The following is a 23,453-nucleotide window of genomic DNA, read 5'->3' on the forward strand; positions in this document are numbered from 1 at the left end:
TGAGAAACTGAAAGGTTATTCTAGGACAAGGCAGTTGGTTTTCAAAAGCCCTTAATATGTTTACAATAGAATGTTTCAAAGTTCCTTACTGAGCTGTTGACCAGCTGAGGAGCTGCTAAAAGGGATGTCCTAAAGCCAGATTCATTGAGGTTAGAAATTTGGAGAGCTTATGTGAGTCCATTAAGCTTTTTATTTAGGTTGGCAATTTCAGTTCATGAAACCTTGATGTGATTCTTTTTTTTTTTTTTTTTTTTTTTTTCCCCCCCCCCCCCGGTTATGTTGGGCTTTGGAATCTGTCCTCACTCCTCTAATCAAGCATTTTACTGGTAGCCCAGGAATTGCCACTGCATATCTAACCAGTGCCCTGCGAACTGAGTTCCCTAACCTTTCACTGTCGTAATTAACCAGATGAGTAGAGCACAAGGCTAATATCATAGGTGACTGGCACAGCTGCACAAAAGATAAAAGTCACAGTAACTGCACTTTTTGTCTCGTTTCCTTTGTGTTTCTGTCAGCTTAGTGAACTCTTGTGTAGTGAAAGGACTCCTGTAATTTTTATCACTTCTATCTCTGGTAGATTTTTCTGAGTCATCCCAATTTCTGTGTTATAACCCCCTGTATAACTATGCAGTCCTATTCAGAACTGTGGTTGAAGGATGCTCAGAGCTGTTAACATTTTATATGAAAAACTGAAACATCTGAAACTGCTTCAAAGACTTTTGGATCCAAAAAAAAAAAAAAAAAAAAAGTCTGTGGTTTAGAATCTGGCTCCTTAATGTGAAGTTCAAGGGAGCATTGAAAGAGCAGAAAGAAGGTGAGCAATAATAGGGATCTGCAGGATGAAGGCTGAAGCCTAAGATGGTGTTCTGTGTAAATGACTTTTGATTTAGAAGTGAGAAAAGCTAAATTTTGCTGGAAACAGAAGCAGAGAATGGCTGTGTTTGTTACAGCAGCTATTTTAGGGCTTGTCAGACCTAATGCTTCAGCTGACAGGTGCTGCACATCACGAGGGCAGTTCCAGGAGCTGGGAATGTCAGAGTTGTTTTCTTTCCAAGTTCTAAACCAGCTCCCTCTGTGGAAGAGGAGTGCTTCAGTTTCGGTAACTGTAAACTTGAGGCATAATCATCACAGGATTTTAGATCAGTATTTGCAATGCGATCTAAGTGTCAAATAATAAATTCAATTAAACTAGACCAGACAGTCTCCACATTGGGGGGTCTAAACCGGAGTCAGATCCACGCTGTTCTGACCACAGGTAATTGGGAGAGTAAGCTCAGTAGAGAAGGACTGGAGAACTAGACCGGTAGTTCTCAATACCAGACTTTCCTAGCAAACCTGTTTGTATCCTCTCCAGAGTCTGCTGATCCCCTTTTGTATAGTTTGCTTTTATGAAGTAGCAAACAAACAAAGAAGTGAAGTACGTGACTGAAACTGGGACAAAAAGAGTTTTCCCATCCTTTCTAGTTTGAAGTTTATATGCATAAAAAGAGTAACATTCCTTGGTCCTATGAAGGAGGCAGCGGTATCCATGCACGTCTGAACACCACATTTCTTTTTTCACAGACAAATTCAATGCCAGCAATATTTTATTTAAAAAAAATGTCTTTCTCCTTTATTGGCATTCTAAGGTATCCAAATAATAGTGCCAAAGCTAACAGACTGTACTGAGTGTCTGTCATGGGTAAACTGTATAGTAATAAGGGGCCCCTTCTGTATCCCGGTTGTACAGACTCTTTCCTCTTATCCCAGCTTATGGACGCTTTCTGATTAGCCGGTCGTTCATCAATCAAGAAAGTGTTGGTTTTATTTTCTGAACATGTCGAAGTACCAGACTGTTAAATTATTAAGAGGTCCAGAAGAGTTCCAGTTCTGTCAGAGGTCTGATGGTAATTAGGCAATAGCTCAGTCTTGAATCAATTCTTTCTTCCTTCTCTTCTCCTATCTTTGATTTGGAAAAAGAATGTACCCGTTTCCTAGAATTTCAGGCATACAGACTTTCCTATTCATACCACGTCATGCAACGAAAGTCAAAAGCAGCGTTCAACAAAAGTTGTTTGCATGCAGGAGATCTATCTGTGTAGTTCTTGTCTGCCAAAGTGGAGAGGCCTCAAGCCTGCTGTCACCAATTCAGAGGTTTGGAAGTAAAGATAAGTTTTATTTAAAAAAAAAAAAAAAAAAAAAAAAGTTGCTAAGCATTCTGGCAGGACTTGTGTTTTTTCCACTCACTTCCTTTGATATACATTGATTTAGTGCCGACTTCCTTTTCCTGCCCAGTGATGGTGGCCTTTCCACAATAGCAGCTGGGCCGATGCCAGCAGGACTTGGGCTCCCTTTGGCCAGCCATGGCATTGTATCGGAAAGGCGAAAGTGTGCTCCCGTGACTCAGTGCAGCCCTAACTCACGCTCTCTTGTTTATCTCCACGCCAGTTGGCTTGTAGTGTCACGTGAGCCCTGCAGAGCTACTTGGAAAATCAGGTGGTGGCTCTAAGCAATAGATTTTTATTTATTTTTGCATGTGGTTCACCCCCCCAATGTACGGTAAGCCATGCCAGTGGTGGGGTGTTTTTTTCTTCCTTCTGCAGTCCTCTGAAAAGTGTGTGCACTGGTTTTCAGCTAGCTTCTGCCGACGTTTGCCTTCACTCTTTATTACAATAACTTCTGTAGTAAATATTTTCCTTGGGAGAGTATTTGCTGATCTTCACCCATCTTTCGTAGCACCTGAGTACACACAGTTAATTAGAGACAGCATGGTAAAGAGCACAGCTTGAGAAGCTGATCTTAAAAACCCTGTCTCTGACTTCATGGGTGACCTTAAATGGGTTGGCTGGACCACAGCATTTCTCAGAGCTCACAGTTTGACTTGGTGGGAGCTGTAGGTGGATACATCACTGCAAAAAGGGGATTTTGATCTTCCTCTTTCTAAACTATCATCTTCAAGATCTGCAAGGAAAAAAGAAAATCCTAGGGGTGAAGTTTTGCTCAATAGGTAGCACAACAGAAACTTCAGGTAGTACCATTAACAGATGAGTAAAATGTTTTTCTTATCCTTTGGCCCCTAAACATACTCTCTGTCCATCTAGCTATCTCATCTAATTAACAGAAACTGCAGAATTGACCTCCATGTGTTTTTGCCCAAACTAGTCATAGAGTTTCATTTTTCACACAGTAAACCAGAAATTTGGGGTTATTTACAAAGGTAACAGTGCTCCCATGTGATATTGGAATTGCTCAGTGTCAGTATAATTAGTTCAGCTGATGATGACTAGCAGGGATAGTGCTGTCACTCAAGGTAAATGGTACTAGTTGAGGCAAACTTATAATCAAGACAGAAGATTGTCTGCCCTGACAAGTGTTTTTGTTCAGTGGAGATTAGCAGTGAAGTTCTTGTGCAAAAGCCTGGGATCCCTGGAGTCCTCTGCCTTCCCTGAGGTACTGAAGTTATGCTGAGAAGGTTGAGCAGAAGAGGTTAGAAACAGGTAACTGCTCTGTTAGGAGCTTCACCGATAATCTTGCAGTGTCTAAAATGACTGCAGGCGCTCGTTGAACGCTTTGCTTTTGGCATGACACCTCCTGGTTCTATTTCTGTCCAGACTGTAAGGTTCACTCCAGAGCTGCTGTGATCATAGAAGTCTAACATGAGAGGTCAATATTTGGCTTTTGTGTGCGTGCAGTCTCATTTCAGTAATCATAAATATCAAAATGTCCTTCTTTCTGGCCCAGGCTCCCAGAACACAGGCCGAAGTTCACCACCTCCTGGGTATGTTCCAGAGAGGCAGCAGCGCATTGCTCGGCAGGGTTCCTACACCAGCATAAATAGTGAAGGCGAATTCATCCCAGAAACCAACGAACAGTGTGTAAGTATGAGCATTTGGGTGAAAAAAAGTAAGTCCACCTGTTACGGAACTCGCTGCTGCTCCCTGGGCCCTCTTTTTCCCTCCAGAATATTCACGAGCTGTAGTTGCATTAGCACCTACAGGTACTGCTTGCTTTATTTAAACTGTGCGTCAGACCTGTTTGTAGTTTCTGGACTGCCAGAAGCAGTTACCATGCATGTTGGGCATTGTCCCTCCACCTCTGAACGAGCAGTTTTGGTGTGCGTTACCCATGTATGCTCAGGTTTCCTATTATCAGGTTCATGTGACCCTCTTGCATTGGAAACTGCACTCTCCATTCAAAAAAGTAGGAAGTAAGGGCAAAGGGCGACTCGCAGGTGGAGGCAGCAATGCAGTAGCACCAGCAGAGACACTGTTCCTGAAGTCACTTGGGATCAAAATGCAGCACAAGGCTGACTTAAACTTTCATTTTCACAGTAGAGTCCTTAGACACCTAAAGTAATGGCTCAAATTCATATGTCCTTAACTATTTCTGTGGGAGATAAAGGAAAAATGTACCTTCTAAATAGCTTTAGAATCCCCTTTTCATCTGGACATCCTCCAGGGAAGCAGTAGTGGATTCTGATCCTCTTGCATGGCCTCCTTCAGGCATTAGATGGAACTGATGTTACTATGTGATTTCTTCTGTGTTGCAGATGCTGGACCCTTTAAGCAGTGCTGAAAACTCGGTGTCAGGAAGCTGTCAGTCCTTGGACAGGTCAGCAGACAGGTACAAATGTACAGGCTGGTAGGAACTTATGTGCGCAAATCAAAATGCCAGTTGTACTTATGCAAAAGTTTGTTTTCCATCTCACAAATTTTCTTGGGAGGGAAATAGGAACTTAGAAAACCGTTTTTGCTGATACCTTTGATGGTGATTCTTGAACTCATCTAAATCACTCATTTCCACAACACCTACCTGTATCCCAGTATAGAGAATTTGCTATATCTTAAGGCTGTTTTATTTTCTGGCAAAACCATAGACTGACAAACTGGTGCTTCAGTAGCCCTATGTTATAAATACAAAGTTCCAAAGCGTGCCGTCTGTGTGGAGCCTAGATTCCAGGAACATCTGGCTGGAGGGTATTTAAATCTCTTTTAGACAAGGCTTTACTTGTTCATTTTAAAAAAAAAAAAAAAAAAGAAAAAACCAAACCAACAACCTATTCTAAGGTTACAGAAATATAGCATTACACTAGATTCCTATGTCCTGCAAGTTGTAATATTAAATCCGAGGGTAAATATGGGGGCTTTTCCTTTGATGAAGAGTTTATCATAGTCTGATGCTCTAGATCTTTGTCTTCCCTTTCTTGGCTGTTGGTGTTGCTTGAGGTGTTGGTGGGCAGCCGTAGGTCTTATTAACTTAAATAGCAACTGTGGCTTCCCAGCACCTGTAATATTGGGCTTCAGCACCTTGTTAAGACTCGTCCAAGCTGATTCCTGTAGGTAGTGTATGCTCTGGCGTCAAGCACTTGAGATTTGATTTTGTTGCCATTCACTTTCTCCAGTTTATGGAGTTACAAGGAAGCACTTACTTGTGTGTGTGCATTCAGTTATGTGGGGGACGTTGCTGGTTTGTTACCTGTCCTTCTCTCCCCTTTCTCTGCCCCAAGTGGAGGACATGATGGGGAAAAAAAAGCCTTCCTTGTTATTCCTTGTAGGAACGGTCATCAAGTGGAGAAGCTGTTGTTTGTGCAGTAGGTAGTACTATGTGGTAGACTCCCTTATTTGGGAGTCTGAAAGCTGTATCAGGCTCACTCCATTTACACTGGTTAACAAAAAAAAAAGCGCAAATAGCATGGCTTTGGCACAGATTGAGTTTTTGTAATCTCTTGAGATGTTGAAGGCCTTCTGCCAGACAAGGGGCCATACTTAGGCTTGCTTGAGGAGCCCTGCTTACTGGGGAGAAACGCGAAGGTTGTAAGGAGTGCTTGTGTTTAGGCTCCTCTGTTGCTGGTAGAGAGGAAAGTGCACAGAAGTTTTCACGAGAGGAACTCTTACCCCTCATAGTAAATCACTGGGGGCAGTGGTCCCCATTGCCCACCGCCCTGGGGGCAGTGCGCTGCAAGCAGTACCCTGTTCTGCTCTTCCTCTTAGCCTTGGTTTTAGCCCTCTATTTCGCGTGGCTGAAGGAAGCACTGAGTCTCAAACCACAGGCTGAGGAATTGCTGAATGAATGGCACAAACTGGACAGAAAGGATGACTGCCCACCTTGGGAAACAGTCTGGTTAGCTGGGGCTCAGCCTGACTTCAGCTTTGCAGGTGTAGTGTGAAATTATTGCAGGGACACAGGTTTAAAAATCATCATTACTGACGTGCAAAAGTATTCGCTTGTATTTAAAGCCCTTGTAGGCTTCTCTCCAGTAGATAGCAAAACTTACTCTTGCCTTCTTTCTTTAATAGTCCTTCTTTTCGGAAATCACGGATGTCGAGGGCACAAAGCTTTCCTGATAATAGACAGGAGTTCTCAGGTATGTCAGTGTCCAGTATAAAGATTATTTGGTCTAGACATTTTCTGCTGTTTGCTGGCTACCCTATATGTGTGCTGGGATTATATAAATAGAAGAACTGGGGATATGTTGATTGAAAAGCAATGGAGTTACTTATTACTCACCTCTTCTTAAAAAACCTGCTGTTACAGGAAAACTCTGTCATTAGAACTTGTACTTTTTGAAGGAGCCTCACTTCTGTCTTTGCATCTCCTTCCAGACCGTGAGAATCAGATCTATGACAAAGCGGGGAAAGGTGGGACCTACCCTCGGCGCTACAATGTCTCCATGCAGCACAAAGACTACAATGACGGTGAGTTGTTTGCAGACCTTTGATTCCAGGCTTTGGAAAAGAAGGTGAGGCAATGGCAACCTCCAGGGGCGAGTGGAACTCTTAGCTGAAGAGTCTGGAAGTGCCCTGGTCCTTGCAGTTAGTGCTGGAGTTAATGCTACCGTGCGTGATACCATGTTTTCATAGCAACCCATGACGGCTGTTGGTAATTCTTTGTTTACTTTGCCCTGTCTGGGCATATGCAGGCTGATCAGTGGGTGCTAAGGTTGAGCAGTGGGTGCAGTTATTAGCCTTGGTCATATATAGTGGGTTCCTACCTAGGGGATTCATCATGCTTTGCTAACTTGCAATGCAAACTTGCTTTTGGGTCTTCTCAATATACCAGTGAGTTAGAGAACCACATCTCTGCTCATCAGATGGCTTTATGAAAATTAATTTCTCAAAGTTTCATAAGAGGTGCAAGTTCTTATAATCTTTGTTTATGGTTTTTATTTGCAAGTCCAGGCATGTTATCTAGAAAGTCACTCTGTGCAGTTGTTAACAAGCCTTGGAGCTTTTGTGGTAGCCTGTAAGCCAGATTTTTGCCTTGGAAGGCAAGTTTAGATCTTGCACGACTGCACTGAGGCCATTACAAAGTGTTCTCTCCCTTCAACTTTGGGAATGATCCAAAGCTGTACTGATCTCAAGCAGCATCAGCCCTGAACTGTTGTATTTTTGTGTCTTGTCTGTTTGGCAGTAGATTCTACTCCGTGGGAACAGACCTGAACACTTTTTTGGTCTCTCCCTTCTCTTTGTTGCTCAACCTCTAGCTGTTACCTTCCACTTGTAAGCATATTATTTAAAAACTTGACTTTTTTTTTCCAGGCCGGAGGACATTTCCCCGGATACGGCGTCACCAAGGGAATCTTTTCACCTTGGTCCCTTCAAGTCGTTCCTTAAGCACCAACGGAGAAAACCTGGGCCTGGCGTTGCAGTACCTGGACCCCCGGGGGCGCCTGCGGAGCGCCGACAGCGAAAATGCCCTTGGTGTGCAGGAGAGGAACATTCCCACCAAATGTAAGCAGTCAACCTGTTGATAACTGGGGAAAGGGCTCCTGGGGCTAAGGGTGAGAGAGGCTTTTGGAGATGAACTCCAGACCCAATATAGTACCATAGCTTGATTTTTAACCAAGCCATTCAAAACCACATAATTACATGGCTGTGTTTTGAGACCAGTCCATCTCACCTATAAGACAGGTCCTCTTTTTCTTCTAAGAATATGTAGTCTTGCACTGGGAGCTGGCCTTTCCTTTAGAAAGCAGTGGAAATTCTGCAAAGAAGTAAAAAAAGTGGAAGTTGATTGGATCTAGATGATCTCCAGGGTTCTTAGAGTCAGACAAGTTGTTTATTTTCTTGGTACATTAACGTTTGTAGTCAGGCTTGTGGATTACAGTTATTTTACTAGTTAAGGGCTGTATTTATTTCACTTGCTCCTTAGAAGAAAGATTTACTTCTGTATTAATAGCATTCCTGAGTTGGTTTGGAGGGAACTTTGTACTATTAAAGAAAAAGAAATGGAACATAAATCATTACTGATGAACTTCAGATATCCCATACAGCAATTTAAGGATCAAAATGAAGACATAAATGCAGCAAAGTAAACAACACACTAAAACATGGGCTATCAGTAAATCTGACTAAATTGGACACGTCAAAGCTAATCTCTCAGCTCTTCTGTATTTTCACACTGTCCAGATGTCTGGTTCCTGTCTCTGATTTTAGGGTTTCTTGTTAAATACAACACAACTGGATGCATTTCACTGCATGAGTCTGGTAGTGTTGTTTTCAAAGTTAGAGCTAAAGCACTGGTCTTTGAGTAATATGCTTTGGTATTAAGTCTGGAAACCTGGCCCAGGTGTTAATCTCTAGGTAAGGAGTCTGCTGCTTGTGCAATGCACTCGCCTGGGCAGTAGAGCAATGAGAACTCCTCATTCCCTGCTGATGTAACCTCCTGCTGGAGCATTGCAGATGCCTGCTTTAGCTGGTTCTCACGTATATTTTTATTAGAGTCTGATTGGTCAGCAGGTAAAGATACCCGCACTGTGCTTACATTATGGCCCCTACCTTATCAGTGATTAGTAGGGAATTACGACTTCTAATTTTTCTGCTGTAGAGATAGCCTTGCAGTGAAATCCTTCCCGCAGGAGCAGGAACCCCAAACTAACCAATGATTGGCAAAGAACTGAGAAATAATGTCCTTCAAATTGTCCCAGAAGCTTAACAGTCATTCCCAGCTGGGTGGGGTTGATTTAGGGAGGCTGATCCAGCTCTTCTTCACCTGATGCCTGTAGTAACTACAGATCAAGGGTTGGGAGATGCCATTTAATTGCTGCCCCATCTCTTAAGATAGTTATGTTGTAGAATCCACCCTGCTGGTGGAATGAAATTTCATCAACCTCATGGAATAATTTGTCTGTAGTATATCTGCAAAATGTTTTGCAATTACATTTTAATGGGACACCAGTCAGCAGGTCCTGAGAGTCTGAATGGTTGGATTCTGTTCAGTCCTGCCACTAACTCACTTATACTGGGAGAGTGCCTCATCTCTGTTTCTTCAATTGCAAAACATCTGTTTCAATCCCAGTATGATGGAGATTGATCTTTGAAATGATCACCATTATCTTTAAATAGTATATTGAAAAGAGAAATTATTACTGTTCTTTTTTAGCTCCTAGTGCTCCAATAAACTGGCGACGAGGAAAACTGCTGGGGCAGGGTGCCTTTGGTCGTGTGTATTTGTGCTATGATGTGGACACGGGCAGAGAGCTTGCAGCTAAGCAGGTCCAGTTTGACCCAGAGAGTCCTGAAACAAGCAAGGTAATGCTCATCGCAGTTTCTAAAATGCATTATGCAGGTTTTGAGATCTTGTAAAGGGCCTGTATCTGTCTGTCCTCGAAAGCTGGCATCTTACTTAGTTTGTACTAGGATTTCAAGTCATGTGGAGGGGAATAGTAGTCATTTAAAAAACACTTTTCTGTATTATTAACTTCAGCCTGAAACTAAAATCCATTTTCTGGCTTCATTTTTGGCTCTCCCTTCTCAGCTTTTTGGTTAGTTGCCAGGTTACTTGAGGAATACTAGACTGCCCTGTGTTCCTGGTTGGACATGGATGTGAATGAAACTAAACCCAGAAAAAGGAGGACTTTTTTTTTCTTTTTTAAACAAAAAAGCTGCATGCACTTGCAAAACCCGCTTTCTGGGCTTATATGGTAGGCCCTGACTGGTTCTGCTTCTGCTTCCCTGTCTTTGAAACAAACTGAACTGTGGTGTGTAAATTAATCGAGAACAGTGATGTGACACCACATTAGAAACAGTGGAGATGGGAGGGGGCACCTTGAAACTGTAGGATAGCACACAACTCTCTGCACAGTGGAGGCAGCTGGAATGGCTGTTACTATGTTCTTTGCCAGTGTTTTAGCAATGTACCAGTTTCCCAACGTTGAACAAATTCACTTTGAGCTGGAATAAGTGATCCGTGAAGATTCAATTATTCTGATTTTATATGGGTGCCAAGATAAGTCCTAACTTGGTAAGTTCTAAGTTATACCATGTCTCTGCTGTAAATCAGACGGTAACTCTGAGCCAAGGAAGAACAGGCTGGAATGTATTTTGAAGGCACTGAAACTCCAACCCTTAAACTATCAGTTGGCCTGATGAAGCAGCTTCCTCTGGTTCCATGCATCTCTGCAGCAGCCAGGTCCTTGCTCTTGAAGAGCTGCATCCTCTCCCAAAGCAAGAAAAGTGAACCTGGCACCTTCCAGTGGCAGGAGTGGAGACAGTTAAGTGGGACTAATTTTGGGGAAACCATAATTTCTTTTTCCATAAATCCTCATGCTCCGGTGCCTTTGATGTTCATCCTGTTCATTCCCTGGATTCGGCAAGAACCTGATACTTTTCCTGGGCAACAAACATCTGATTCAGCCTGAAATTGTTGGATGGCCTTTCTGCCTTTGCGCTATGATACCCTGTTGTCTGTGGCATGAATAAAGCAGAGAATCAGTTTCATGTGCATAGCTGCAGATTCTTTGAAGTAAATAAGAGAGGAAGCCATTTCTAAGGTTGATTCAAGTAAAATCATCAGTGTGAATCAGAACAGGACTGGGTGACTAAAGGAGTCAGGAACTCTTAGCACCTCTAGTCTTGCTCTCTAACAGGTTGAGGTTCTTACCGTAAGATTCCTAGCAATTCTGTAACTGTGTATTCAGAGCTTTCCCATAATTGAAATCAGCGCTCACTGCCCTCAGCTTAGTGGTGAGAAGTAAGGTTGTATCTGTGGTGTGCGTGAAGAATGCTGTCGACCGACTTGGCCAAAGCCATTCAGCTGACAGAATCAAGACAAGAAACACAATTTTTCTGGTGCTAAGTCCATATGTGATACTGCCTGTGTTCTGACTCTCAAAGCTCCTGCGCCAATCCTTACCTGCTTATTATACAGTAAGGATGAAGCATTGGTAATGTTTGCCTTTCCCAAGAGGTAGGGGAGCCAATGCCATGGAATAGACTTCTTCAGTGTAGTAGTGGCCTCATCCTTCCAGTGATGTGGACATATTTATGAGGATGGAATGTTTCCTGGGACAGGAACCTTATTTTCTCCTTCAACATCCATAGGAAGTGAGTGCCCTGGAGTGTGAAATTCAGCTGCTAAAGAATCTCCAGCACGAACGCATTGTTCAGTATTACGGCTGCTTACGGGATCGAGCCGAGAAGACCTTGACCATCTTCATGGAGTACATGCCAGGGGTAAGAGCTGACACGAGCAGCACAGTCGCAGATCATAAAGTGAGGTGGGTGGGTTTGGTAGTTGGTTTATTAGTTGCTGTGATTACACAAGCTATGTAATCCACCCTATCACCTCATAGGTATGTCCCTTTCTCATACTGGCTTTATAGCACCACCACTTTCTTTTTATTTATGCCCAAAACATGTCTTTGGGTTTTTCTTAGTGTCTTAAACTTGAAATGCATTCTTTTCATAACACCAGTTCTTTTCTTCAGTCTGATTTTTTTCTAATGAAGTGCTTCAGAGGGCTTGGGCCAACTAGCAGGGTCATATAGTACAGCAAATGAGGCTAAAACTGACTCTGCAAAAAGGGAGACTTTTGACCCCGACCAGTCTGATGAAGTATTTTATTGCTTGTCTTCACACACAGTTGTACCAGCATGGCTCAAGGATGGAGGAATCAGACAGAACCTTCTTAAACTATTTTTGCCGTAAAGCATGTCCTTGCTTTTCTTAAAAAATGCCTCCTTCATAGGGCAAGATGCTCCGAGCGCCTCACAAAAGGGCTTTAGAAGAGGCCAGAATTCGTTACTGTGCCGGCTGGGTGTATAACACAAGTCACAGCTCGTGGGAATTGAATGGAGACTGCAAGATTTGTGGTTTGTCATTTCTTTGCCAATCCCTTCTGTTTGCTTTTGGTGTAGGGGTCAGTGAAAGACCAGCTGAAGGCGTATGGTGCTCTCACGGAAAATGTAACCCGGAAATACACTCGCCAGATTCTCGAGGGAGTCTCGTACCTTCACAGCAACATGATTGTGCACAGGGACATAAAGGGTGAGATCAGCTGGTGATTTATGTGTATGCCACGTGCTAAAGGAACTCTGGAAAAAGAAGCTGAGTGTTAAGAATTCAGTATCTTGGTTGGGGCTTCTGAACGATGCTTTGCTCAGTTATCCCTTTTGGGTCTTACGTCCGTGTGCAAGGCTTAGGGAAGGTTGTGTTCTGAGCTGGGTAGGGCGGTTGGGCTGTTCTCTACAGGACCTGAGAGCGTGGCGGTTGGTTGTAGTAAGGAAGGCTGGAAGCTCTAATGCTTAGGAACAATCCTCTGTTATTCCTCATCCCCAGCAAAATGAGGCTGAGTTGCCACCTGACTGTCACTGCCCCTGTAGGGCACACTCATTGCCCCATGGATTCCCTTCTAATTTCCTCTCTGCTTGGCCAGAGTACCATTTCCCAGCTGGCAGGCATACCGATTGCCGTAAGAGCTCCATGCCTGCTCTTGGCAGTCCTGCTTACCTCAGGCTCTTGTGACTGTCATGCCTCCTCTGTGTAAGAAACCTCTAATTTTCCACGTAAAGCCTCTGTGATTAGTCCTTAATCTTCCTCTTCCCAATATAACCCCATGGAGCCAGCCAGTCTCCTTAAGAGTTAATGTCAACAGATGTGGCAGACACCACACAAAGTTTTCTGTGCTCTAGAGGGACCAGGAGGGTTGCTCACTGCAGGAAAAATACCCTCTTGTTGCTGCCTATAAATCTTCATTGCATCCCCTCTAGGTTGGCAAAGGGAAATGAACTGCTGATTCTTGAATAACACCTTATACACTGCTGATGTGGTGCTCTTTACCAAATGATTTCCTACCCGCTGGGTTATTCACTAGTTTGCACCCATCTTCTAAGCGAAACTGTTAACTTGCCTCCAGGGCACTGGGTGGACAGACTTGTTACTCTGAATTCAGCTCTTCCAGTGGGGAAGTGATAAAGTTCTCTCCCATCCCAAGTGCATTTTATTTGAGGGCAGAAGGAGATCACACAGGCACGCACCAGACCATGGCAACACAGGGTTCTTGATCTTACTGCAGCTTTGGAGGAAGAATTGGTTTTGGTGTCTAAGCCTTAGTTTGTGTCCATGTACAAGCTAAACTCTTAAGTTTGCTTTTTTTCCCTGGTGCTTCATGTTCAGGACCTCTGACCAAGTAGAGTAGAGATTGACTTGTTTATTGTAAGAGTTCAAAGTGGTTTAATTAGCTACATCTGTTACACAGCTGACCAGAAAGCAATGGTTATACTCACCAAAGCAGCATCCCAATAAAATCCTTTTCTACACAGCAATGCACTGCCTAAGCCATTGGCCTGGGGGCCCTGCGTAGGCTCTCCGAGCTGTTTACAGGCAGTGTAACAATGATGATGCTGACTCAGCTCTCATTTCCCTGCCCCCTTCACTTCCTTGTGTTTTTCCCCTGAAGTTTTTCCCATTTGCAGCCATTAGCAATTGGCTTGTCTACAGCCTGAAATAAAGAAATGATGTTTAGCAGGTCACCTGAGGCTTAATGGGGAAGAAGCCATACCATGAGCATGGGTATTTCTGGGTTGGATATCAGCTCTGTAGGCTGCGGATCCAACAGCTGGATTGCATGAAAACAGCTGTCTCAATTCTTTGTTTTTTGTCCAGGAGCCAATATTCTCCGTGACTCTGCTGGGAATGTGAAGCTTGGGGACTTTGGGGCCAGCAAACGGCTGCAGACAATCTGTATGTCTGGAACAGGCATCCGCTCTGTCACTGGCACGCCATATTGGATGAGCCCGGAGGTGATCAGCGGAGAAGGCTATGGAAGAAAAGCAGACGTATGGTGAGGCTTCAACCTCCTCTCTGTAGATCAATTTACAGCTTTTCTGGAGCAAGATAAGACATACACATTCTGTCATCCGTATATGCAAAATCAGATTTTTGTCTGGATCAAAAGTTTAAGGCGAACTGAGGTAGTTAATTGGAACTCAAGACATGACCTGCTGCAGGCTGTGCTTTGCAATGTCAATGCACAACTGCTCGTTTAGATTTTAAGGAGCAATTTCCACTCGTTCCTCTTGAACAGATAGCTGATTTTCTGGTTTCTGACTTTTTCTGGTGTGAGGTTTCCATCCTTCTTAGATCCCTTACAAAAAAAGGGAATGAAGGTTGTTTAGGGAGCGTCCATTCATTTTGTTATAAAGTGAGAGGTATGTTTATAATGCTGTGGAAATGAAAGGAATAGAATTTGAGTATGTTGACAAAGCTTTAAAGGAAAGATGCCCAAACCTGGAATAACACAAAAGATACGGGTCAGATCAGAGGGGATCTGAAGTATGCATGAATGGAAACTACAGCCATGCTATTATTGGCATTGCCAAGAAACAGCCTCTATCGAAAGGAAAAAAGCAAAATGGTCCTGTGTCAAAACGTTAGTTTTGGAGGCCTTAGAGAGGTGAGATTATAAAACTGAACTAAATGACAGCAACAAAAGGTGTGTTTGTGTCTCCACAGCAAAGCAAGGCCTCTGCTGTTCCCTGTACGAGCAGTGAGTGCAAACATAGCTGAAATTTGTCTCATATGCAAAGAGTTAAGTTCCGCAGACCCTCCCAGTCGGGATGCTTGGGGAGGGAACGGAGCACGTGCCCTTCCCCCTGGGTTGATGCAGTTGTGGATTTCCTCTTGGTGCTGACATCGGTCCATTCCCATCAAAGAGACGCGGCCGTTGGCGGGGCTCCAGGTCCTACAACCCCGATCGTTATTTAGGGGGGTCAGAATTTTCCAGTGCAGCGTTAGTCCCAGGGTGGATGCGTATGGCTGAGAGGCTCAAAGACGTAACAAATCTCACCACCTGGCTTTCCGCCACTGCTGCAGGCCCCTCTCCGTTTTTCTTTTTCCTAAATAGCAGAATATGTGAGCTATTTGTTATTGCTGGAGTGACTTGACATGAAAAACATTCCTACTGTTTGCTGAATATCTTAAAGAAACCGGATCTGCTTAAACGGTATAAATCAGTCTAAACAATAATATATCCCTGCTTGCTCTTGAGCAAACCCCCAGCACTTCAGCACACATGGTTTGCATTTTCTGTACTCTCTTCTAGTAAGTCTTAAATGGCTGGAAACCAGTGTAAAACTTTCACGTTGGATTTTAAACCTTGTCAAGAAGTCATTTCTTGCATATTCACTGGATTTAATTCCTTTCCTTCCTTGTCTTGGCAACTGGTGCAAGTCTGCCTCTGAAAATGTCTTGTCTTTGCTTTTCACTCAAAAGAGGGGTTAGTTTCAAGGTAAAAGAGGCAGCTTTGCCTTTTTAATGGAACGATGTGATCAGAACACAGGGCTGGATAGGAGAAGTTCACTAACTGCTTATGCTTAATCTGTGGCCTGGAGGAAGCAAATAATCCTTTTTTGAACAAAGCCCAATCGCTGCAGTACTGCAGAAACCCACCTTCCTTGTGAAAGCATCGGTGTCACACTTGCTTCAGAAAGGTGTCTCAGCCACGTCCGTCCCCATAATCACGTTCTTGCCTTAATTAGCCTGCAGAGCCCCGTTAACTTCAGCAGTTTTGCCTTAACCTGATGATGCATCCGCCCTACTGGCGTTTTAACTTGCTGCCTTCTCAGTTTGCAGCTGTTAAGACTTGAATTATCTTCTTACTGTCTGCAATGCTTGGTTTCTTGTGGAGATAGGAGGGTTTTTTTTTCCCTGCGTGAGCATTCTGAGGCTGTGCACTGAAAAGGTATTTTGCTGAAGCGGCTTTGTGGGGTCAGCCAGCTCTGACTGGACCTTGGTTAAAAGGTGCGTTTTCTACCTTGCAAACACCAAGTGCCTTTGAGATGTAACAGTAGCAGTAGCACCCAAAATACCACTGAGGTCAAACGGTGCCTTTGGGGACGTCTCATGTGCACCTCTTGTCCCTGTTATTAATGCAAATACTGAGAGTAGAATTTGAGCAAAGGAGAGCTGGATAGATGGACTCACAGTTCTTGGTGCAGCGAGAACCACAGTGGAAACCAGCCTCCCTGTCTCAGCACTTTCCTGCTGGCCTGACAGTAGTAAAAGCAGCGACGTTGGCAGGCCTGGCTCGGAGTCTGTGCACACATGGGGTTTGCTGAGCACGAAGCCAGTTTATGGCTGTTTTCAGAGCAGAGCTGTACCTTGATGTTGGCTGCTTGGAAGTTCTCTCTGAACACCGTACGTTATTCTGTGAGTCAATTTTTTCTTTTTTTCCCACCCCCCCACTGGGCAGAGTACGAAGCCATGGCAGCCATTTTCAAAATCGCCACCCAACCAACCAACCCCCAGCTCCCCTCTCACATATCAGAACATTGCCGGGACTTTCTAAAGCAGATCTTTGTGGAAGCCAGGCACAGACCCTCTGCTGAAGAGCTGCTCAGACATCAGTTTGCACAGCTCCAGTACTGAATTACCTCCCTCGCTAGCAGCTCCTGCTGGGCTTTTGGTGCCCCGTCTGGTCTAGTTGCAACTGCCCGTTGTGGTGCTGCATCTTCAAAATGCCAACTCAGCTGTCCTAGTCCTTTGGGGAAATTAATGCCAAGGAACCTAGGGTCTGCTCTTGTGCCTGATACCTTTGTTTGCTGGACTAATGTTTATTCTACCGACAGCTGTCCAAACAGAGCTGCATTTTTGCCCTAGTTACCTTGATGTGAAATTGCAGCTGGCTGCATGTTTTCTGCAGGCCCGAGAATGGGAATACGAGAAGTGTCTCACAGGGTGAACGTGGAAGAAATGTGAACCAAAGTGGGAACTGGAAGAGCTATGCTCTTTGGAACAGAAACGTGCAACAGCCATCCGGACCAGCTCTCTGTGTGTGGGTCACTGTTTTCCAGACTGCTAGGGCTTTAGAGGCATCTATAGTACATGAATCCAGCAAAAAGCCATGTGTCATTGAGCATGCGCTCGCTATATAATTAATTATATATTTTTCTTCTTAAGTATTCAGCATCTGAAGGTGTTCAGAAAATATTGATTCAAAAGTATGTGAATAGTGTTATTTTATAATGAAACCATGGATTTTGGGGTGGGGGTGAGGGAGGTCTTTCTAGCTAAATGTCAGGATAATCAGAAAAGTTTCAGCAGAATGCAATCGCTCCAGAGCCTAAGGGAAGGGCTCTCCCACTGACGTTAGAAAATCCAGAGCTTGATTTCTAAGGCTTGATCTGTCCTAGCATTAAGACAGTGTCAGTTGGTTTGTGTCCTCATAGCCAGCAAATCTGTGCTCCTGCTTCATCTCCCTGGGACTGCTGGGTCTGAACAAAACCCTTCTGGAAGGGAGTTCTGCGGAACAGTTTTCTCTTGCACCCATCTTTTTGGCTGGTAGCTTCTTACCATCCCTTAAACCAAAGATAGTTCACCTGGTGCCCAGGAATTTCCTTCAGGAAAAGCGTATGTGTTTCTTAGAGGACCTGGTCTAATGGAAAAATGAGTTTTTCACAGGCAGAATTTGCTGGACACTGGTTTTACTTGTGCACAGTAAGTTAGAATCAAGCTCAACCCTTCAGTGTGTGCGTTTTGTTGTACAGGTGTGCAAGCATTCATTTAAGGTTTCCATAAAATATTAGGGTCCTATTTAAATAAGCTTTTGTACGAGTTAAGTCAAACAGTGAACCGGAGAGAACGTTTTGTAATGCTAGCGTATTTCTGAAATGAACTGGAGATTCCCATCCAGGTACCAGCAAAACGTATTTGAGCGGTGGTGCGTTTGGAAGGTACCCTGTCTCCGAGAGCTGAGTTCCGATGGCTCACCGGCCTCAGGCACTGCCTGTCGATTCGGGCGCTAACAGTCCTTATTTCACTCGTGAAAGAGCAGCAGTTCTTAAGTGCTGGGGCTTCATGGAGTAATTACAAGTTACCGGTGTGAAATGAAATGAGGAAAAGCAAATGTATTATTAGCTAAAACGTTCCTTGTAGAGCAATGTTAAAGGTGTTCTGCTTTTGTATTGGAAACCATTTAAGGGTCCACAAGCCTCCACTCTTCCCCCCCCCCAAAGAAAACTTGAAAATTGCTTTCATAATGCAGTAAAATTTACAGTTTTAAGTGAATGCTCATAGCAGGAAACAGCAAGTTTTAATGAAACCAAGCTCCTTGAACACATGATAAATAATGTGTTTTAATTAAAAGAGGGAAAGAAGAACCCTAAAAAAATCCCAAACAACCAAAAGCCCTGAAAGGGTTTAACAACCTGAAGTGTTTTTTTCTGTGCCAAACCCAGAGCAATGTGTAATCAGTGAAAGCAAGCTAGGGCTGGTTTCACTTTCAGGCTCTCCTGTACTACGTCAAGGATGCACTGTTTAGGTTGCAGGCACTTAGGGGGATATCTTTAATGAAAGCCCTTGTTCCATAATTTATTTAATTCTAGTGAGAGCACTTCTATTGATTTCTTCCAAACCCGGAACTTGACTCCAAATTGTCAAGACACGCGGCCTGACTTTTGGCCTGCGCCTCACTGTCGCTTGCTCCGAAGGGAAGGGAGGGTGTGACGCTACTACTCTGGTTTTGGGAGCGTTTTACACCCCTTTGCTGTGGTGTCAATGGCTGCGTGTGCTGCAGAGGAGTGTGAAATCATTCCTGTAGTCTCGATGACAGCATTAGGGTGGTCAGCACTCCTGTGGGGCCGGGTAGCATTCTTCAAGCCTTGTAACTAGCACCTAAATATACCAAAGATTGGAATCTTTTATTCGTCACACTTTGCCCTGCAGACGTACAGCAGCAATCGAGAGTTTGGTGATCCTGTCTGCACAGGTTTCTCTCTACCCTTGGCTTGTCCTCACCAAATGGAGACCTTCTTCCCTGGTCTTCCCTTGCTATCCCACACAGCGTGTTTTAGGAGAATAGGGCACGAGGAAATGGTGTAACTTTTAATGTTTCAAAGCAACTAAATCCTCAGGATCTGTTGTGGCTTTTACCTCATATGCGGCATGGAAGGCTGTTCCAGAGCAGAGCAAAGAGCATCGTGGGCTGATGGGCTCAGTCCTCTCCCCGCCAGAGCTTCTGCTCCTTCCCACCACCTATGCTGAAATGTGCCTACCCTGTGTATACACTTGTATTCCGGTCTGTATTAACGACAGTAAATAGCGGTTGTACAGAGACAGAGAACATGGGGTGCCGGCTCAGACTGCCTGTATTCTCCTACCTGACCCAATGCCACCCGTTCGGCACAGGAACAAGCCAAAGCATTACTTGTATGTTTGGAGATGCACTTTTATGAATGTAGTTTATATCGCTCTTTTTTAGCTCTTTTTACATCATGTAAACGGTGATGCCTCATACTTTTTTTTTTTTATTTATATCGTAAAAGATCATATTTGGTGATTTTTATATATATCGACTCGACTGTTACGGGGTAGGGGGGGAGGATGGGAATAAATTTGACGTCTTTATGAATTTAAAAAGGAAAAAAAGCAGCTGGTTTTGCAGAGAAATTGCTGATGGTTTATAACGAGTAGAGCCAAGCCAAAATGCATTCTTTGTTTCTTCACAGCCCTCTTGATTATGGAAAAGGAAGATCTGGATTCCTAAGTCCGCTGCTACAGTGAATAAGCTTGGGGCTGACACATACTACAGTCTCTTAACGCGGCCCTGGCAGCAAAAAAGTTTCAAGTGGACATAAATGTAATTATACCTCTAAATTGAATTATGTCTGGCCTCTATCCTCACAGAATTGGAAAAAACTGGGAATAAACTCATTTAGGGGAGAGAGGAGGAGGAGGAGGAGAGCCAGGCTAACAATAAGCTATTGTGTCCATTCCAAATGTCATGTTGTGTTTCCTGCTGTTCCTTCCAGGGAGGGATATACAGCGAATATTGAGTATTGGGATCCTCGATGGAAGGTGCTGCAGAAATGGAAAATATTCTGTTTGGAGAAAAATATCTTATAGGAGCCTCGTTATCCTGAAACAGTTGAAACTGAGCAGGAAAATGTCTGAGATTCCCATCAGAGAGGAACTTGGGGGAATGGGGGGATTTGGCTGTCCCTGAGCTTGTTAGGAAACAAACTATTGGCGTTTTGGTCTTGGTGTGACGATTCTGTGCATTCCAGGTTATTTGCTTGTTCTCCAGCAAATCTGATCTTGGCCTATTGTAGCAGCGGTAGGTTGCAGCAATTTGGATTTTTTTTTTTTCAGTATTCCAAAGGACTTGAAGATGCTCCAAACAGTTCCCTTTGCCATTAGTTACCAAAACAAATTGACCGAGAGGGAAACTGGTACCCGCTCAGGTGACACGTGTTATTTCCAAGTGCCCAGAGAGCCAGGATAACTTGTGAAACCTCAGTAAATCTGTATCCTGCTGTGCAAGCGTTCTCTGGTAGGCAAGGGCCAGATACTTCGAGCTGTACGGGGGGGCTGAATGAGATCCCAGTGATTGGTGCTTAGGTTAAGAGCTGCTGGATGGAAAGGGTTTATGTATTTGAATAGAATCACAGAATCATTTAAGTTGGAAAAGACCTTTAAGATCATCAGGTCCAACCGTTCCCCTAACCCTGCCATCCCACCAGAATACATACAGTCCTGTGGCTGTCACCTTGGTACCTGCGCTTGGAGCTAGTATTCAGTCCATCTTCAATTTTCAGAACAAAAAATAGGTGTCCTCTGTGGTTTGATGGCGCTTGGGCTTCAGGTCTTTAAATCCCAGCCTTGTTTAGGAGCAAATCTCACTGAGCAGCTCTGAATTTCCCAGTTAGAAAAGGTAGATGTGCCTAGGGGGGGCAGTTCAGAAGTGAAGAAAAGGACTTGATTGTCTGTCAGAGCCCGTCTGACATAACCTCTGCAGAGCAGGGAGAAATTGCTTTAACCTGGATTGTGCAGAAGACCTTGAACCAGTAGTCTATATATACCGACCGGGGGCTTGCAGTGCAAAGCCAGGCCAATGTATCGTTTTATTTACAATAAAATTATCATTTATATGAAAGCCTTTTGGTGGCTGTTTGCAACACAGTGTCTCTTACTTACTGTGTAAGTGGTGCCTCAAGATAAGCAAATAAGACAATTAACTTGTTTTCTAGCTAATCAATGATCTTAACTGAAGGAAGAAACTTTTTTCCTTTCAGGAATTTATTCTCGGGGACAGCTGGAGAAGTGTGCTGTTTGTGAAGCATTGCTTCTTGGATCAGCTAAGTGTGTCCTCCGCAAGGCTGCGCCTGAGGAAGGTCATGTTCATCCATTTTTGCTCATTCTCTCTTGCAGGATTGTAGCTGGACTGGTTTATTGGCTCTTTGTGTGGAGATCCTACTGAGGGAGAGCAGGAGCTGAGCTTTGCATTTGGATTTTGCTGTGGTGGGGAGTTCTTTGCTCCCGGTCTTGGTCTGTGAATGTTCTTGATTCATCAGTGGATAGATCGTCATCAGGTGGAGAGAAGGCAGTAGGTGACAAGACCAGGAGGAGATGGTTAGCATGATAATGTCTGGTTCCCTGCTGTGTTCTGCTTCAGCTGGGACCTCTCTAGTTCTAGAACACCCCAGAGTAGCTTGCTAATGCTCCAGCTCTAGCTTGTGCAGCTCAGGATCCTTGAAAATGTATTTATTCTAAATACCTGGGTACAGGTAAAGGTTCCTGAATTGTTTCTCCTTTGAATATGTTGTCTGGTCATTTTCAAAAGCAAAAATTTCAAGAAGGCCTCTGGACTTCAGACAAATGAGCTCCCTTCCAGAACTGAAGCTTTCCAGCAGAAGTGGAGGAATCTGGGTAGTCTTGCGTTGAGCATACTAGGGATTCAGGACAGGGTAGGTTTCGTTGTCCCGGAGTAGGGCAAGGGAATGGATAACCACATTTCCAAATATTTTTAGGCTTTATTTTTTTCCAGCGTACTGTCTCAGGAAAGGACAGAAATAGTCCTCCTATAAAATTTGTCTATGCTGTTTGCTGAAATGCTCATTTTTTCCTGGTACTGCTCTGTTTATGCAGCTCCTAGTCTTTAAGTGTCACAGTCACTTAAGCAGTGGCTTGAATGCCATCGTGGTCCCTTGAGATGCTGGCCTCCCCAGGCCCTAACCACAACCTTCCCTCTAATCGCCTTTTCCCAGGCCATGGTATAGCTAGTTGCTATGTCAATTAAATACTGAAATATTTGTTAATGTAAAATATGAAAAAAAAAGAATAAATGGGTTAACAAGCTGATGCAATAGAAAGCCCTGCACATGAAACAAGCACATGCATGGCGCTTGTGTGCTGTTCCAGAACAGATGAGAACCAGACAATTGAAGTTGTCCCAGAAAAAAAGGTCATGTGGAACCAGAAATAACCACCTCCTGCTGCTCCCTGACACCCTCCTTTTGTGTGTTAGAACCTGAAAATCCTGCCTTTGCTGAAGGAGGAACTTGGAATCTCTCAGTTACCTTTACTGAAGGAGCTTTCCCAAAGCTGATGCCTTCATTCTCCTTTCTACTCCTTATGTTCAGTGGTAGCATTTGCTTTATGAACGTGAGATTCACGTCTTAGAATCATAGAATCTTAAGCTTGTATGTTTTCTCCTGGACTCACCCTCTCAAAAGTAGCTCTGGTTTCCATAAATATGGAGTGTGCAGTCCTGACTTGGATCTTCACCATGCCAGTCTGAAGGTGGGGGTTGAGCTGGGGCTGGGAGAGGGAAATGTCTGGAGGCTTGGGCTGAGGGTGGGAATGATCAGCCACGGAACACTGACCTTGCCGGTGAGGCAACAGTGAGGAATGCTGAAAGGGTTTCAGCACAGTACAGATGTCATTAGGGGGTCAGGGCTGAATGAAGGTGTCCTAAACAGCAGGGAGTAAGGTATGAGCGCTCTGAAGCACACAAAAAAAATCGAAAGGGAGCTGAAGTGCTACATGAGTGCTGTGGAGTACAAGAATGGACTCAGAAGACATCGTTACAGAGAGCAGAGGAATTGGGAAGGGCAGGGCAAGAAAAGGCCTGGAGACACATCGAGGGCCTTGGAGTCACAGAAGGCATCTAGGCAAGCTACAGCTGCCTGAGAGAGGAACCGAACGGAGGCGGCCTCGATGGCAGAGGTGACTTAGGGGACGGGCTGGTGTAAGGAACGGGCAAGCAGGCTGGCGCCACAGGGCCCAGGAGGCAGCGCTGGAACCACAGCTCCCCCCCTACCACAGAGTGCAACGGAGCCAAGCTAACGCCCCGCGGGCAAACAGCTACGGGGGCACGTCAAAGTATGAGAAAATGACGGGTCCCGGCACCGGGAGCTTCGTGCGGACAGGCTGCGGCTCCCCGCCTGCCGCGCAGGCCAACATGGCGGACCGGAAGCC

General features: G+C 44.4%; 1 protein-coding gene across 1 annotated transcript in view; it reads left to right on the forward strand.

The window, feature by feature from the left end:
• Window positions 1–19,490, forward strand: part of MAP3K3 (mitogen-activated protein kinase kinase kinase 3) — a 32,323-nt gene extending 12,833 nt beyond the window's left edge. Inside the window, 11 exon segments of the mRNA XM_009648220.2 lie at window positions 3,721–3,854; window positions 4,529–4,602; window positions 6,276–6,343; window positions 6,582–6,674; window positions 7,518–7,709; window positions 9,361–9,509; window positions 11,301–11,432; window positions 12,116–12,245; window positions 13,863–14,062; window positions 16,347–16,363; window positions 16,412–19,490. Of these exon segments, the coding sequence (XP_009646515.1) occupies window positions 3,721–3,854; window positions 4,529–4,602; window positions 6,276–6,343; window positions 6,582–6,674; window positions 7,518–7,709; window positions 9,361–9,509; window positions 11,301–11,432; window positions 12,116–12,245; window positions 13,863–14,062; window positions 16,347–16,363; window positions 16,412–16,625 (1,403 nt within the window). The 3' untranslated portion in view covers window positions 16,626–19,490.
• The last annotated feature ends 3,963 nt before the right edge of the window (window positions 19,491–23,453 follow it).

The sequence above is a fragment of the Egretta garzetta genome, unplaced genomic scaffold, assembly GCF_000687185.1.
Source record: "Egretta garzetta isolate BGI_Z169 unplaced genomic scaffold, ASM68718v1 scaffold100, whole genome shotgun sequence".
Classification (NCBI taxonomy): Eukaryota; Metazoa; Chordata; class Aves; order Pelecaniformes; family Ardeidae; genus Egretta; species Egretta garzetta.